This window comes from Drosophila albomicans, chromosome 2R (assembly GCF_009650485.2).
Source record: "Drosophila albomicans strain 15112-1751.03 chromosome 2R, ASM965048v2, whole genome shotgun sequence".
In the NCBI taxonomy this organism is placed as follows: Eukaryota; Metazoa; Arthropoda; class Insecta; order Diptera; family Drosophilidae; genus Drosophila; species Drosophila albomicans.
Genome location: NC_047631.2, coordinates 8,728,669 through 8,747,209, shown reverse-complemented (window position 1 = coordinate 8,747,209; position 18,541 = coordinate 8,728,669). Strand labels below are relative to the sequence as shown.

The following is an 18,541-nucleotide window of genomic DNA, read 5'->3' as shown; positions in this document are numbered from 1 at the left end:
ATCGAGGAGACGCAGAAGGTGCCAAAGATATCATCTATCATACTCTACCACGAAAAACATGAAGTATTCATCATAGAAGGCAATTGGTGTTTGCTTATTAACAGGTGGAATGAGACAATATTTAAATTATCTCAAGTATTTGAAATTAACCTTTAATTAGTAAGATTATCTATAAACAGAATTACTCATCATGATTAATACAAGTAGTACAACAACTAAAACTAAAATATATTCAGCTTATTTAAATTTAAGTCAAAATGTATACATTTTTCAAACTAGTTTTTTGTTTTGCTTAAGGCAACTTAATCAAGTTTTATATTTGAACTTGCAGCGACATTATTTTTTGTAAATATTTTACAGTGCAAAGTAAAGTAAGTAAAAAAGTATTTGAATAAAATTTTATTTAAAATATATATTTTCACTCGTTAAACCCAGCACTTTTCTACGATTTATATATAAATTCTTGTAGCAAGATTTTAATCTTTAAATAAGATTTTCTAATCTTAAAATGCATATCTAGCATAGAAATCTTGTTTGAATATTTTATCTACCAAAAAATCTTGTTTCTAGATTTAAGCTTTTAAGATCGTAAAGTTCTTAAATTGCATTCTAGTTTACAATCTAGATTTTGTTCACTCTGTGTAATTAAATAAATATTTCTGAAAATATAACTTTGTTATAGCTTAAATTAAGACAAATTTACTGAGAAGTATTTATTATTATCAAATTGAATACTTTGCTTCGAAATAACTATTTAATGGTATCTATTACTTTATTAATTTTAAATACCGTAATTAAACGAACGCGAGCCAAAGTAATAAATTAACTGGCTTATGAGATAATATTGTGATAGTTGAAATTAATAGTCATTAATTAAACATGAACATCATAAGTTTTTTAAAGAATAAGACTCATCTCTATACTCTGAGTAAACTTTGCGGTAAAGAATTTACTCTGAATGTCAAAAAATTGGTTCGATTCGCTCATCAACTGCAATCAAGGTTTACGTATCTCACCTTGGACATTTTTATTATGCGTAATGCGATGACATTCTTGTTCCAATTAGAACATTGTTTACGATGAGCGTAATTGATCAAGAACAGATATAGAGGTGATTATACGTATAATTTTCTTGTATTTCGTAATAATAATGTGAGAGTGATTGTTTTTGTTCGCGCATTGTTTTTACGCTTGCTGCAGAGGGTGTCTAATTTTATATAGCGTGGCAAAGTTGATGACAAAAGCAACCGCAACAACAATAATAACCATAATAATAATTCGTCCATCCTCGAGGGTAGACAAATATTGCTTTTTAACATATAGTATTGTGTTTAGCTGTGTGTATTTTGTTGGCCATTGTCTGACGTGGTGTAGTTCGTGTCTTAAGTCTTTCGTTTTGGGGCATCTCTTCTAATAGATAGCCGCAAAGCAGAAATGGAGCCACAACAATTAACAAAGTGTGCGCCGTTTGTTTATTTGTTTACTCATTTGATTTACTTAACGTTTTTATATTTTTCTTTTTTTTTTTGTTATATTTGTTATTGTTGTTATGCTGTTCGCATTTCATTGTATGACCTTTAATAGATCGTGTTATACATTGTGCCATGGGCCATCGGCGAGTGGCAGCCGATGCCGATGACGATGCTGATGGTGAAGATGCAGCACAATTGAACTTCAACTTTGATGGCTGTTGTAAGTGCAATAAATGTTACCAAAAGGTGATAATCTTGGCTTATTCAGTGCTCTTGATATTGCCCGCCTGCTTGCTTGCTAACTGTCTGAATGTTCGTCCGTCTTACTGTCTTACTGTCTTTCCATCTGCCTAGTGGCTCGATCCAAGCGCTATCGTCACTTAAGGTCAATGATATGGCAAGCTGACCGCTCGCTTAGCCGGATGACTCCGATGGTTTGCCTGCGATCATCATTCAACTGAGGCTTCGACGCTGACCTTGCAGCATTGTTAGCTTTGACAAATTTGTAGCACCAACAGAAAGCTACAAGTATAAAAATTGCCACTTAATGTCGCTCGCTATGTGACCGGATGCGCGGCTTAGAAACTCGAACTTGGACTTGCAACTATCCATTCGATGTAGGCAACCACATCGCAAACAGCAACAGCGACAGCAACAACAACAGCAACAGCAGAGAAGCAAAGGCGAAGGCGAAATTGTTTACACAGTTAGCTCAACGTTTATTTGACTTTTGACTGCGAGTACTCGCAATCGACAATTGGACGCACCTCATTGCGTATGCTCAAACACTCGTTACACGCTATTCACTTAGCTGGCCATTGTGTTGCTTGACATGTGTTGTGGCGTCGGTGGCGTATACGCAATATTTTTTTGACACTGTGCTAACTACTAAATGCTAACTGTTATCAGTGTCGTGATGAATGACTCGGCTTGCCAACTAACTGTAGATAATGTCGAGTTGCCTCGCGTCGTGTACTTTCCATTTTTCATGCTTACGATCAGCTTTTGCCTGCGGCTTTGTGTCGCTTCAAATAATTTTTAATCAGCGTGTGAATCTCGATTTCTTGTTGTTGCTGCTTCAATGAGACCTTGCGAAATTCAAGAAAAGATACGCGCGCGCACAAGAGTCGAGCGGTGACTTAAAGCTATCAACATGAATTATGCCGAATTGCACCAATTTAGCAATTAAACATATGTTGTGCCCCATTGAGACGGAGCGAGAAAGAGGCAGAACAAATGAGCTAACATAAATGGCAACCCACAATTGTTGTTGCTATTGCTGTTGTTTTTCTTTTATTGCTGTGACCTTCAAGAGAATCACACGCCTTCGTCTTAGCCTCCCCCGTGAGCGCATCGAGAACAGAGAGCGAAAGAGCGAGAGAGAGGTGCGAGAGATGATGTCGATGACACACCTCACCGGCATCTTGTTCCAATACTCGTTACTTAGGAGTAGCATTCTGCACTCATACGTTAATACGTACATACATTCTCATTGCATTGCCAAAGTATCACTATGCCGTACTTTGGGCCCCACACCTTTTCTTGATTTCCATTGAACCCGTTGACATCGCCGCTAATTGCCAAAAGATGCGGCAGGCAACCAACAAGTGCAGAGCAAACTCGTGATATGTAAGAACCAAAATCTGGCATTCACACGAAAATATTCTTAAATACTAACTAAATGCTCATTATGCAGCAAATCGGATTCAATTCAAATAAATATATAGCCAACAGCGAACTTGAGACTCTGCAGATACTTCAGCTTCGGCAGCCATAGAAAATGATTTCAGCAAAGACAGATAGAGAGATCGACAGAAAGATATATTCATCAACACAACTGAGATAGACAGCTAGATAAATACATAGTTCCAACAGCACTAGAGTGTGTTTAAGATAGTTATCTGTGAGGTGCAGAAAATAGTTCCGAAATATAAATGTATCTAGACTGAAGATACAAGAGACGCTTAATTTAAGCTAATTTACAGTGGAGATACATCAGTAGCAGACTGAATAACAACTCAAAGTGTTGATAGTTCATATACCTAATTAATGACATTCATTTATTTTAAGGCAAATATCAAATTGGGTAAAGTTCTTTTAGTATTATTACCAAATCACTTTTGTCAACTAGCATAGCAAACTTTCAATTTTGTTGAATGAGAGGGTCAACAGATCAAAAATTAAAGTCGAGTGTGCTCGACTGTGAGATACCCGCTATTCGATTTGAATAAAAGCAAAACGGTGCAGTATAAATTTTAAAATATACCGAATTAATATATCGCCAAAATACTGAAAATACTCCAAAGTCTATATTTTATATAATATATTGATACAGTACTACATTCAAAATATTCCATAAAGTACAAAATAACCCAGTTTGTCAGACAACTAAGACCCGTAGGAAGTATTTCTTGAATAACTTCTTCCATTTTTATCCGATCGCAAACAAATTTTCAGGAATAATAAAGAATATAGTTATTATTGTATGCAACAAACATTTCTAGCTTCAAAATTACTCTTGGCGGAAGTAGGCTTGGCAAAAGTTTGAAACAAACTGCAAATATAACAAGTGCTTTCGAAAATTATAAAATTATGGCTCTCTCTCTTATAATTTCTCAGATCTAAGTGCTAATACGGACAGGCAAATAAACGGGCATGGTTATATTATCTCGGCTATTAGCACTGATCAACAATATATATACTTTATAGAGTCGGAGATTCCACCTTCTGCCTATTACATACATTTCCTGCCAACAGAAAGTTTTAATACCCTTCTATCCTATGGGTACCGGGTATTCAAATGTTAAATGATTTCAACATTTACTTTTTTATTTTGTGTTCTTCATAATGACTTCAATCTAAGATGCCAAAAAATCAACAGAGCAATAGTTGTTGAGTTTTTTTTTATTTTACTACATAAATGATTTAATTATTAAATTTAAAAAAAACAGCGGATATTTATTTCCCTGCTTAACACCTCACTTGTTAAGTTAAGAAATAATTACGAAAATGTTAAATGAATTCAACGTTTGTTTGCTCTTATTTTAATTTGTGTTCTTAGATCTTCATAATGAGTCCAATCTGACACCGTTTATTAAGTGAATACATAATTAGGTACCTGAGAATAAAGAGTGTGTCTTTGAGTTGCTGATTCATTCGCGAAATGAAGCACAACATTGGGTTTCCTAATATTAATTGCACTTGATATCTATAAATAAATCATTAAGTGCAAGTTTAGTTCCAGTAAATTAGATTGTAAATTGCAAATGCTCCTCGCAACGAAATCGTCACATGTCGCTGGCAATTAGTTGACCTTAAACTGGGCTTTTTTCTTTTGGTGGAGATCGTGTGCCAAATGGAAGTAACTGAAATACAACTACTATTACAATTGCAATTACTACTGTTACCACTGCTGCTGCTGATGATGATGATGATGAGGATGATAATGGTGGCGATGGTGGGGCAAGTGGTGCAAGTGGTGCAAGTCATTCCTCACCCAATTTCAAAAGATATTAACTCACACTCACACACATCTATCGATCCATCGCATCTACATACGAGTTGAAGTATTTGTTGTTGATGTATCCAACGCCTTTTCAGAGCCAAACAAATCCGGCGCTAAGACAATTCAAATGCTTGTGGCATTCAGTTAACGGTTCGAATTTCACTAATAACCAAGCAGTTCGATCTCGGCTTTGGCTTTTGATTGCCACAGCGAAGGTCGCAGCTGTAAATTCAATTCAAATATGAATTACATTTATATTTGTTTATCTTAAGTAATTGCTAACGAATTGAAGATGGACCCACATATTACAATTACAATTACAATTACAACGATGTTTGCTTTGTTTTGTGGCTCGTCGTGCTGCTTCTGAATAATGATATATGGGTTTTATTCACATAAAGGTATGCCACAGTTTAGAAGGACGCACCTTTTGACCCTCTAAAGTACACATACTTTAAGCGTGAGTTCTTTCTTAGCATTAACAAAAATGCATAATTGATTACAAAGTGAGAATAGAGTATGATTGCAAAATAAAAAACTCGTTTCAATCTCTATAAGCAAGCGTTGTGTGTAGAATAATTATTGATAGATTTCATTGATTTAAGTCTGTGCATAGCTTTTACTTCCCATGTAGATTTGTTCTAGACGTTCTTGTTCTCACATTTTAAAAGCAATTTTACACAAAAAGTTTAAAAGAAAAAAAGCAACATCAAATTTCAAATATGAATAGCAAAGAGAACGGTCCTGGCGCTAATTGCAATCAAAGTTTCGATGATGACAATTGCAGCAACTATTCCGGAAATTCCCATGTGAGTGCACGACCCGGGCCGGATATGCACTCAAGTATCGAAGGAGAGGAGGAGATGAGCAACCCATACGTGTCCGCGACATGATCAATCTATACAATTATGCCACACAGAAGAATCAGGAATTGGCTCAGGCCAAGTCCATCTACTTTGGTTCGAACATGAAGGGCATCGACATGGAGGCAGCTCAGCAGCAACAACAGTTGCAACAAGAGCAGGAATGTTGCAATGGCATATACCTCAATGTTCCAGTCAACGATAGTCAACAACCCGGTGGCAGGTGATTAAAAAATGATCAGCTAATTACGTTTGCTCCAATTTAATACACAAAATTTATTAGCCATGTATACAAGAGTAAACCGGGCAATTTTCACTTAACCACATCAGATGATCAAACATCAATGCAACAATCGCTGCAGGGAGACGGTGCGGGCGGTGAATCGATTGAGAAATCATATCAAAGCAAGACCACCATAAGGCGCACCGAACAAGGTAAAAAACGAATGAAAAAGAAGACCTTTGCTTTTCGATTGCATTTTGCAATCATCTAAAATATCGAATTAATCATTGAGATACAGATCGATTCTCATGGCTCATCGACTCATTCTTCCGCAGGCGTACGCATTATTATCGACATCTTTTTCGACAAACAAGAGCATGACATTGATATCATCGGCAGCCGCGTGGAGACAGACATACCAGAGAGTCGCATTCTGGCCGAGTTCCAGCAACACTCGTTGGCAATGCGCTCACAGCAATTGAAATCGAACCAATCACCGAATGTTTAAATGTTAAATGGTGTTTCGTATTTTCTATTTTGTTTCGTTTTATCTTTTCTTTCCTGCTTTTGTAGAACGCCGCAAAATTTCATGTTACGTATACGCAACGATGGACTTTTGTTTGTTTGAACAACATAAAGATACGCGTTCATCATTGAATTTTAAATTTACCGTTTTTCTTTTATTTCGATTTTTTTGTTTTCGCTAAAGCTTTGACTTCCTGCCCAGCCGCAGCCCAGCAGCAGTCACGATCAAAAAATACACAACAAAAAAAAAAGAAAAGGAAAACAAAAAGCCAAATAATAAACGCTGCATTGAAAGCATCAGCATCAGCATCAGCATCAGCTTTAGCTTCATATGAATGTGAACCTAGAAATTCAATGAGGCAACACGTCAGAGCAGCCCCAATTGATGCAAACCCCTAGCCGAAAAAGAGTCTTGTACACAGTTCTTTCTTGGTTTTTCCTCACGACAAAGGGCTTTGAAAGGCGGCAAAACAAGCAAATAAACGGCATGAATTGAAAATGGAAATCTCCTCTTACAAAACTCACTAAAAACTGTAAGCTGTAAAATGTAAAATGAAAACTGAAGACGAAGCTGACTTCGACGCCAACGCCAGAGATGATGACTGCATGGAGTACTCGTTGTTGAAGTGCCTAGAGTTTTGCCTTTCGTAATCCGCAGCCTCTAATCTTACTTGGATCTCTCCATCTGCGGTTGCTACTCTTCTCGATTGCTCTATTTAGCCAACAGTTTGGCGATCCAATAAATTAGGCAAATAAACACACAGCATTTTGGTGAAGGGTTCAACCTAAACGGTGGCATACCCGACGCTAATAACCCCAATCCCCCAAACTGAGCTGTGCTGTGTACATTGCAAATGGAAATCAAATTGTAGCTGCAATGTTAACGCTTTGTTGACTGCTCAACTCTGGCTCTGAGTCTAACGTTGAATCTGGCTGGCTGTGACGTTGGCTCTAACTGTGCTGCCCACTCGGCAACATTCAGACGAACTTTGCAGCAGCTTTGCCTTCGGCTATAAACGAAGATGTTTGACGCACAGTGGGCGTAAATCATAGCAAAACTACCAGCAATTCAACTCTCAAAATCATAGTCATTGTGTGCATATTTTATCTAATTATTAGTTGTTAATTTTTATTCAAGTTTCTATTTTAATTTATGAACATATCTTTTATGTTGAAAAATGTATAAAATTCTACTTTATTTTCATTATGAAGCAATAATATCTTAGTTAGTTAATTTTCGGGAAAATTTAAAACAAACATTCATATATTCTTAATCATTTTATTTAAATCAATAGTAGTAGGACTATTTGTTTTAGAAAATAAACATGACAAATATCACATTGATAAATAAATGTATTTATATATGGATGTTAGTATGTTAAAATGGCATAACAAAAAAAAATATATTTAAATTTTAATAACCTAGGCTTATTTCTTATAAAATATAATAAAAATATTTCATTTAATGTGGAAATAGTTATTGAAACAAAAATGTACTATTTTAAATTAAATTTATTTTAACCATAAGATAGAAGGGTAATTCAATTAATTATTTTATAAGGAAAAAAACGAACGCTTCTGTAGGGTTTTTATTGCTTTGGTTGTAAATCTGTTATATTTTGAACCTTACGGCTTATCGGCATATTTAATAATATTTTTTTTTTTATTGATTTGGTATATTATAAAAATAATACCTTACTATACTATACTGTTTTGCGCACATCTTACTACAAGTTTAGCAAACCTTGCTCCACTGTGCGTTGATGATGACGACGATTGCTTGGCGCTTCTTTTGTGCTGCGTCTAGCGGGCGGACTTCGCCAGCGGCCTAATGTGAATTTTAAGCCAAGTTGAGTGCATTCAGAGGCATCAGTTCTGTTTGAGACGTCGTTCGATGTGGTTGCCGTAGCGGCAAAAATACAAATAAAAAATAAACAAAAATAATAATCAAATACAATTGAACTGAACAACTGAAAGATACAGCGATTGAGATATACAAAAAAAAAGTAAAGCGCGCGTCGTTTGAAGTGCAAGAACGGGCAAAACTTGCAACAGTGTGGCATCGATAGGCATTAAGTGTTAATGGCATACCGTAATAAATATATAATTTATGCCAATTGAATTTTAGATGTTCGATGTTTGAATCTTAAAACATCAGAGCATCAACATCGTCATCGTCATCGACATCGTCGGCATCGTGATTAAAACCAATTTGGCGCGTGTGCTCTTGACTTTGTTTCGGTTTTTCAACTTCTATATCGGTCTGACATTTGATCTTTTGGGAAAGATCAGCAGCGATGTGTAATAGAACAAACCAGACATAACATATGGAATATTATTCATAGCCCCACCTACTCAGCACTTAATTTGTTGTTGTCCAACTTTTAAGTCGAAGGTAATGCCATAAAAAATCCAATCTGATTGCCTCCTCAACTTGCTATCTTAATAACTTCCTCTCAACAATTAGACACAAAAAACGAGAAGAAAAAATGCCAACTATGGATGGGCTAAAGTCGTAATCAACCTGTAATGCCAGCTAATTGGTACAGTAATTGTTATTGTTGTTGTTGCAACATTAGCAATAGCTACAGCAGCTATTTGACTGCAGCTTTGGGTTTATAAGTTCGTAAAATGCTCTTTCTGTGGAAATTTGCTGGCAAAAATGTCAAATAGGCTTTGTAGTTTGGTTTTGCTGCCAGGCACAAAAAAAAAACGACGAAAAAAAAGAAACACAGCAACAACTGCAACAGCAAAACGACGGCAATAAAAAACGAAACCAGCATCACGAGCTGAGGATAAAGTTGCATCAAATATTTGTTGCAACTTGCCGTTTGTTGTCAGAAAGGTCAAGACAGGGAAATACCATATCGAATCACGGGACCTCAATTATTCGAAGAAGCCAACGCTGTGGATGCAACCAATCGATTGTTCCACGCACAAAAATGTGATCTTGTAAATAGATTAAATAACCCAAACATCCGCCCAATCGATATTCAAATTAAATATCCCAAAAATAGTTAATCCGATTATTTGTAGTGTAATTCAATCTAATGAATTTTTAATGCGCTCGCTTCTTTCGTTACGGTCGCTGTCACTCAAGGAAATCAAGTCAAAGTCACTTTGTTTCATAAAATTTGACAAGATAAGTTGAATACAAAATTATAAACCAGGCTGCATTTTGACCTCATGCCAATTAAATTTTAATAGCAGCTACCCCCTTGCTCATCCAGTCTAGTTTCCAGGGTATTCATATGTAGTTCAAAGTTCAACTTGGCTTATTTGGAAAGCTTGGAAAGCAGCAACAACAACTGCATTTGGTTTGCACGACAACAGAAAACAGTTTAATTTATTCGCAGTGTTTGTGTTTCTGTGTGTGCGCGAAGTTGCAAGGTTGCAAAATTGAATTGTAGGTGGAGGTCGAGGCAGAGGCAGAGGCAGAGACTGAGAGGCACGGACACAGAAGTTGGGGCAACAGCATCGGCAGAGCGGCAAATGCGTTGCTAATTCTACCAGCCATAAAATAGCAACAATTTATGCCGCTTCGCTGTCAGTCAAACGATTGTAATTGTGTTTGTTTTCGTTAACATTTTTTTCGCTTTTTGTTGTTAAATTACAATTAATTACGAACTTGGCCAAATTGAAATCGAAAATTGTTTTCACCATGGAATTGCGTCGTCGTCGTCTTCGAGCATTGTTAAGAGGGCTTTGTGTGGAAAGTATTGTAAATCGACTTACGCAAAGATTGACAACAATTCAACCATAATTGGGGAGTCGCTTTCCAGCAATTATACAATATCTCGAGCACTTACGCTATTTATTTAACACTTTCAGTTATATATACAATATAATTAACGCCCAGCCAAACAAATTGACAATTGATTCGGAAGCCACAAAAAAAATAAAAAGGAAAAGAGAGAAGAAACACTAACGAAAATGAAAGATTTTCGTATTTTGGGTATCGCATTATTCTGCTTCACGCTATTTTTGGACTGTGAGGTAAGTTTCTTTGGGATTCAAGCCCAGAGGCATATGAATATATCTATTATAATATATTATATATTATGTTACTCATTTACTATTATGACTTGTGATCCACCTTAAGCTATGCACCTCATCTCTTGATGTTGTTTGGGCACGTGAGCTTAGAAATGCAAATTGCAAATTAATTTTTATTGAAATTATATAAAGATTTAAACATTGTATTTATTTCGCCATAGCGACTGCAGTAATTAATTGCTTAAATAATATACAAATAGCTTACAGTCTCACACTTGTTCTCGCTCGCGTATGCTGTGATTAATTCATTGAGTCGCTCATCAATTCGCCTTGTTTTGCGATCGAATCTGGGCAAAAGTTCGGAATGCTTTGCATCAGCAGATAAATCACTTACTGATTGTAAGCAATCACAATAAAAAGATCGTTAACATTTCATTTACTTACAATCAATTATCACATTGTAAGAGCGACATCAAATCGTGTTATTAATGCCAAGTGTTGGCTATAACCGTTGTTTATTATCAATTTAAACGATACTCAAATTCTGCGGATTTTTGATAATTTTCCGAATGCTAAAGTTGATGTGCAATTTAGTAAATAAATTTTAGAAAAAAAACGTACAGCTGCAAATTTTAGCAAGTAAGAAAGTTACAGTCGAGTATGCTCGACTGTGAGATACCCGCTACCCATTTTGAATAAGAGCAAGACAGTGCGGTTTTAAAATATACTAAATTCATGTATAGAAAATATAAAAGGTTGCCTAAGGCTCTATTTTGACTAGTACTTACTTAAAAATATACTATAGAGTTAATATTATATATCAGATTGTCAGCCGAAACAACTAAGTTCCTATTGCTGTAAGATTTTTCTGCCATACCAAAGTATTTCTTAAATAACTTTTATAATTTTTATGCAATAGCAGCAGGAATCATAAATACTGTAGTCCTTAATGTATATACCATAAATTGATATTTTTCTTCAATATTTTTTCGATTTGTGGTGACGAAAGTAGGCGTGGCAAAAATTTGAAACAAACTTTATCTGCTTTATCTCTATCTTCTATAGTCTCTGAGATATAGGTGTTCATACCAACGGACGGACAGACGGACATGGCTACATCGCTACTTTAACTTTCTATATACTTTAACATACATTTTCTGTAGGCTCAAAGTTATAATACCCTTCTACTTTATGGGTAGCGGGTATAATCATAGTAGAGAGGTGTCTTAATCTGATATAACTTGTTGTGCACATAATTTAATTTAGCATATTCCGTGATGCATTGTTTTTCTGCGAGAATTAATCGCATGCTAAACGCTTTTATCTATACAAAACTTATCATGTACAAGCAAATAATTAATATTTTATTCTTATTGATCATCGAACTGACTTCAAGTAACACTCCCCTCAACTTTCTTCTGCACACACTTGGGCAACACTTTTGAGCATTTATGTTAATTACTCTCATTCCGCAATATGTGCTGCCTGCCTGCCACATTAAACTGTCCGTTAAAATGCTGTTTATAATTTTGCAAAATTCGCCCCCCCCTCTTTGGCCCCTTGTGGCAACTGGACATACCGATGGCCCCTTCAACTTTGACAGCGTTTTTCATCCACTTCTTCTACTTTAGTTTCTTCTACTGCTTCGACTTCGACTTCAGCTTCAGCTTTTGGCGGCTTCTTCGTGTTTATCTTCTTTTGGCGTCACTTCCCAAGTGCTTTTGAGCAACGGCGGAAAATGTTGTAATTTTGCGCTCTTTACGCTTTGTTTCATTTTTAATTTATTCTATGGGTGTCTATGTGAGTGCACCTACTACCACCATTCATTCATTCACACACATGCCACAGCAAGAGCTAAAGCAACAACAACAACAACAGCAACTACGACAACAATATTAGCAAAGGTCTTCAAGCATATTAAAACAAAGACGCAGTCGCTGACGTTGACCAAGTGACCTTTTTACTGACACTTTTGCACCACCGCCGCCACCACCAGCACCACCACTAACAAACAACAATAACAGCAACAGCAATAGCAACAGCTTTTAAAATAGGTTGGAAAAAAAAGTTCGCAGCTTCTTTTCGCTTTCAAACAAGAAATTAAAATAAAAACGAAAAAAGAAAATGAAAAACGTTGAGGTTGAAGTTAAAGTTAAAGTTAAATTTATGAAGTTGAGTAATAGGCCATTCGCCTCGGCCAAGGCACATAACATAAATAGCACTAAAACATTCCGTCAAATTGTAAACAGTTAAGCGGCCAAATGAAATGCAATTAACTATTAAAATTGCCAACAAGTTTGCACAGCTTGAGATCAAGTACACGCCATGTTATCCATCAGTAGCAAACATTTTTGTTTTCTTTTTTTTTTTTTTTGGAATGTCAAATTGCTTGAACTTTCTGCAAACTCGCCTTTAGCTCCCACTAAGTAATCAAACAGCTTCCAGAGTGAGTTCTCTGATTTACCGGATGCCTCTGCTCGTAAACATTGTCTGACAATGCCCTTATACAGCAAATGCAAATCAATGTGATGCCCACAGAGTCTCTCTCTCTCAAATGAATGCTAATCACATTGCCTTAAAAGTGTGCGAGCGTAGCGAAATGCCGCAATACAAAAGTGTTGAGAACCATTCAGAAGACAAATCGAGACTGCTCCAGTTCATCGCTGATGAACTGTAGAAATACCGAGAAATCAAATTAACATTTACGCTAGACCAAGAAAATATAAAATAAATTGTATGAAATCAGTCTTTTAGACATCTCTGCTTATAGTCGAGTAAGCAATGGAGATAATTCTAAAAAATGTTATAAACCTTTTAATAAAATATGGACAAATTTTACTTTTGTGATGACCACATAACGGTCAAAATATGTAAATGAAAGAAAAAAATTTGCGATATTAAAAAAAATAAAGAATCTGACTATACAAGTATTAATGTGAGTTAAGGAATTCAGTATAAATAATATTCACGTTAATAGCTGTAGTAATAAATAATAATGTTCAGTAATAGCTACAGCAGAAAAAAATATTACTTGTCGCACTAGAAACCGGAATATAAGTGTTGTAATCTATAATGCAATATACTACATACACCTGCAAAATTTAGAAATATTTCTAAACTCATTGGCTAAAAACTAAACACATCATTTAAATCAACTTGTATTACATTAAATTAAATTACATTAAAAAAAACTAGCTGGAGATTTTATGATTTTATTAAATAAACCACAAACTATCTGAAAAACAAAACCACAAAAATGAAAATTGTGCTATTGCTAAATCCGCAAATAGATCACTATAAACCTAAACACCCATTACAAAATCACATTATTTATAGGGTATGTAACCACAAAATTGGTACACATTTTAAATGTTAATTCTCATAATCTGGGGCATCATAAATTGCCAAATATGTTTTACTCACAAGATGTCATCATTTGAGAATTGAGGCAAAGTCAAAATTATAAAATTGTAAGAAATATCCGCTGGTCTATTAGCTCATTACTATACTATATTTTGTGGAATTTACAGAGAATTGAAAGTTAACTGAGGAATTCAAAGGGATTAGCAAAAAACTCAAGACAAGTTTTTTAGAGAGGAGAGAAAAAAACATCGTTTGTCCAGCAAATGATTTTTTTTGTAGTGTTGTTTTTGTAATATTATATAAGGTTTTTGCCAAGTTGTAGGGCGAGTGTGCTTGGTGTGATGTGTGTTTTGTTATATTGTTTTGTTTTGTTTTTTTTTTTTTTTTGAGTGCTTGGGAAAATATTTTTGCCATTTTTCACGGACTCTGCATGAACGGCACGGAAGCTTCACACGTCGCAGGCGAGACCCAGTGGCAGATTTCGATAAGTCATTGGGCTATAATTTGCGACTGCTAGCGACAACATCTGAACACTTTTTCTATATAATTAAAGAAAAGACAAAAAAAGCGTCCATACATGCATATGTCTATACTATATACATACATACATATATAGAGATCTCGAGGTGTACACAAAGTTGACATTTCACACAATAGCAGCAGGTCGCATCGCATTGAACGTATGTACGTGTGTTGCAAGCAGCCGTGGCAGCATGTGCCAAGTTATGACATCACTTCAATTCATCAGTTGGTCGGACCACAGCCGGCGGCAGCAACGAGTACTCGTTTTAGTACTCATGCCAAAGATATTGATCATCCACGGGTATCATTTGTTTTGATGCGCTAATAGCTTTTCCGCTTGAGAAAACCCACGTATGTACGTCCATTCTCTTCGCAGGAATATTTGCAGCAACCAAACAAGAGATTAGCTGTGTATGAGTAGCAAAATTTAAAAGTATCACAATGAATATTTACCATGTATGCACTCAGCACTGCGCTGATTAGAAAAAATTTGTACTCTCAAGGTGAAATATTTCATTGATTTCCATGAAGTAGTCATATTTGTACCTGTAATTATAACTACATATTACAATGCATCTTATTTTAGATTCTAATTGTAATCGATGATTATAGTAAAATTTCACTGTCATGGTCATTAATTTATATTTATAAATTTTTGCCAGTTACAAATGTTTTGCGAATTTTCAAGCTGTGATTCATTGAATAGAAATATTTAAGATATATTAATTTAACATCCTCGTCAACTATTAAGTGATATTATTGCCCATTTTGTCCAAAGGTTAATTATAAAAGTTGCATTGATTTCGAATAAATGATCATTTAAAAGAAAACACCTTGAAAAATATCAGCAAAACTTATAAGTATTACAATGCAGCTAAATTTAAGTATGAATTCAGTAGCTTTTAAACATAATTTCATTCTCGAATCTTCTTATTCAAATAATACTCTAGTTTCCAAGAAGTGATTAATTGAAATGAAAGCTCTCATCAATATTCAAAAGTACCACAACTCATATTAGTTGAGTCGTCAATTGGTGAGACAATTTGCTCTTTTTTTATTCAAAGATCAGTTCTAAAAGTTTCTCAGATTTTCTAGAAGTGAGTAATTGAATGGAAAACTAATAAAACAAATAAAAGAGAGCTTCTCTATAATAATAGTCATATTTATAAATATCATATTAAGTAAGTTGCTGATTAGAAATACATTTCATGCACACGCTTAAGATCAGATCAAATAGTTTATCTGAGTCAATCAATAAATTGAATAAACAACTGGTAGCAAAATCAATGTATTTTCCTTTTTTGTCTAGAGATCAATTCCAAATATTTCGCTCATTTCCAAGAATTTCAATTAATCGAAAAGAAAACTCTAAAAAAAAAATACAAAAGAACTAATCTGTAGGAATAACAATACTTTTAAGTATCACATATAATATGAATTGAAAAGCTGATTAGAAACACATTTCACTTTCAAGGTGAACACACGCTTGTGTTTGCCTTTTTTGGACAAAGATCAGCTCCAAAATCTAGTTTCTAAGAAAACATGAATGCCAATTGAAAACTAAATAGTAAAATGAATTTAAATCTATTATTATGAAATAGTAGTTTTGTCTATATCAACCGTAATTAAGTAGAAAACTAATTCGATTTATTGCTTTCACAGTGCCAAAATGCCAACACAGTCTCGAATGGCCCACGTCAGATGCAGAAGACTTCGTTCTCGTGCTCAGGTCGCCCCGCTGGCTACTATGCGGACGTGGAGACAGGCTGTCAGGTGCATAAACAAACACATCAAGCAGCTCAAGTTATTCACAATCTAATCACGCTCACATCTCTTAGGTGTATCACATGTGCGATGGCCTAGGAAGGCAGTTCAGTTACACTTGCCCGAACACGACGCTCTTCCAGCAGCGCATGCTCATCTGCGATCACTGGTACATGGTCAACTGCTCCAAGGCGGAGAGCAACTACGCTGCGAATCTGTTAATAGGTAAGACAATTCAATTAGTTACTCAATTGTGGAAGTACGATTGTGTTTAAACCCACCTGCAGGTCAGCGTGATAAGCCCTTTTGTTAATGATGAGGAAAACAATCTTCGCACGCCACGCCCTGATCTGCTGGATCGTCCTTATGCACCTGATTATGGCGGTGAATCCTTCAGAAGTCAATACAAGGTAAGTGATAGTTCAAGTATGTTTAATGCTCTTTCTGATTAGCTTCTTCTTGGCTTCCTCAGCAACTGACGCCAAGTCAAAATCAAATACGCGACGACAGCACAAAGGGTTCTATCAAACTGGATGCACAGTTGGCACAAAATGGTCAAACTCGCTGGCGCATTCCGCCTCCAAGTCGCACCATTCTGCCACCAGCCTATGAGCCACAGATTGAGCTAACCAGCAGCACAGCCAGACCAAGACCAAGCACCACAACGACAACCACAACTACAACTACAACGACCACAACTCGCAGACCCAGCTCGACAACAAAGCGCACAGAGGCGCTGCATCAGCGCAAGTCCACGTTCTTTATCGCAGAGCAGGATGCGGATGACTTGGGCACCAGTCACAGCACTAGGTACAACACTTCGGCGGACTTTAACTCGGTGGAGCTGGCAGCGGGCAAGAAGGACACGAAACCGGTGAAGTTTATCAAGCCGCCATCGAAGATCTACGAGCCACCTTTTGTGTACCCCATCTACAATCAGGATGATGCACTGCAGCAACAGCAGCAGCCAGCAACCGAAACATTGCGCACTTCGTCGGCAGCTCCATTCACGCGTTTCACTGGCGCCGTCAGTGGTGCAGTGGTGGTCAGCACCACAGCTCGACCCTTGAGTCGACCAACCACATTTGCCGGCCAGCCCTTCTCCTACTCCACGCTGCCGCCCACAGCGAGCACAGCAGCAAATAGCTATCGCCCAGCTGCTGTTGTTGTGCCGCTGGAGACGCGTACGCCAACGCCAGCGCAGAGCTTCCGCCTGGTCACGCCCTCAACGACAGCAGCACCTCGAGTTGTGCCGTTGAAGGCGGAGCTGCCGTTCCACGATCTGTTGCCGCCTTACGTGGAGTTTGTGCCACACGACATTGCCACCACGCAGGGTCCGCCCATTTACTACGAGTGGAAGGTTCCCGCCAATGGCCTGGAGCCACCCAAGTTGGATCCACCAATCGGTGTCGATGGTCGCGAGTATCCCGAGACAACGGGCGACTATACAAGCAAAGGCCACAAGCAGGAGAGTTTCAATAGCAAGCTGAATGATCTGGCCAGCCAGAGTTCGCTGACCAAACGTTTGCCCAGTTCGCGTTCCATCAAGACCAACGAGCTGCCCTCTGTGGTGGCCACTGAGAAGGCCCAACGACGCTCGGATGTGGTTGCCACTGGCAACGCTGCATCCACGGACATTACTCAGCTCCGCAAGCAGCTGCTGATACCAGAGTACGCATTCCCATTGGAGCAAATCGGACGCACTGGCTACGCACCTGGCTCGAGTGCCGCTGGTGACTTGTACAATTCGTTTCAGCTGAAGATTCCCGAACGTCGCAGCAGTAGCTCGAACAGCGCCAGTAGTAGCAGCAGCAGCAATGGGATCTCAACGAAGGGCAAATGGTTTGGCGAGAATCCCAAGTGTCCCGAGTGCCATCCATCGTTTGTGCTACCTGGCACCTGCGAGCCCTGCCTGCGTAGATAGATTTACGATATGTCTTACATTTAGTTCCACAACACAGCAGCTACAACAGCAAACAGCAACTACTCCTAGTATTAGACGACATCCTAAAGCTTCTCTTGCACGTTCGATTCTTCACCGAGATCAACTCACGAGTTCACAGCTGGCGCTGTTCATGCATCAGCTGTCGCTGTAAATGAGAACGAATTAGAAAATATACTAAAAACTCGTATTGCAATAATCGATAGTTATCGATTACTGAGGACGGTGCAAAGTCGAACTTGTGAGCGGAGCTTTAACAAACCCACATCCCACGCCCTCTTCTAGCAGAGGGATGGTGCATCTTTCATGCATTTAAATGTTAATTTTATTGTATATTCACAGTAATAATAATGCGCATTAAATAGT

At 37.2% G+C, this 18,541-nt stretch overlaps 2 protein-coding genes and 1 long non-coding RNA gene across 4 annotated transcripts; 2 read left to right on the top strand and 1 right to left on the bottom strand.

Annotated features, from left to right (window-relative positions):
- The first annotated feature begins 5,572 nt into the window (after positions 1–5,572).
- On the top strand, positions 5,573–6,728 carry LOC117574310 (uncharacterized). Its single transcript, XM_034258119.2, has 3 exons — positions 5,573–6,063; positions 6,124–6,275; positions 6,399–6,728. The coding sequence occupies exons 1-3, from the start codon at positions 5,867–5,869 to the stop codon at positions 6,569–6,571; spliced, it is 522 nt and encodes a 173-aa protein (XP_034114010.2). The 5' UTR covers positions 5,573–5,866; the 3' UTR covers positions 6,572–6,728.
- Positions 6,729–8,448: 1,720 nt separating this feature from the next.
- On the top strand, positions 8,449–18,157 carry LOC117575526 (uncharacterized). The gene is given in 7 exon segments (XM_034259773.2): positions 8,449–8,983; positions 10,420–10,584; positions 16,132–16,242; positions 16,308–16,458; positions 16,521–16,534; positions 16,536–16,643; positions 16,706–18,157. Coding segments are annotated over 6 exon segments (1,899 nt in total). The 5' UTR covers positions 8,449–8,983; positions 10,420–10,521.
- LOC117575527 (uncharacterized) lies at positions 14,562–18,274 on the bottom strand. Of its 2 annotated transcripts, none has more exons than XR_004572879.2 (4): positions 18,176–18,274; positions 16,515–16,624; positions 14,923–16,448; positions 14,562–14,837 (listed from the first exon to the last, which is right to left on the bottom strand). It is a non-coding gene; the product is annotated as an uncharacterized LOC117575527 (long non-coding RNA). The 2 variants fall into 2 exon arrangements; XR_007955306.1 differs by lacking the exon at positions 18,176–18,274 and adding an exon at positions 17,949–18,093.
- Positions 18,275–18,541: the final 267 nt, after the last annotated feature.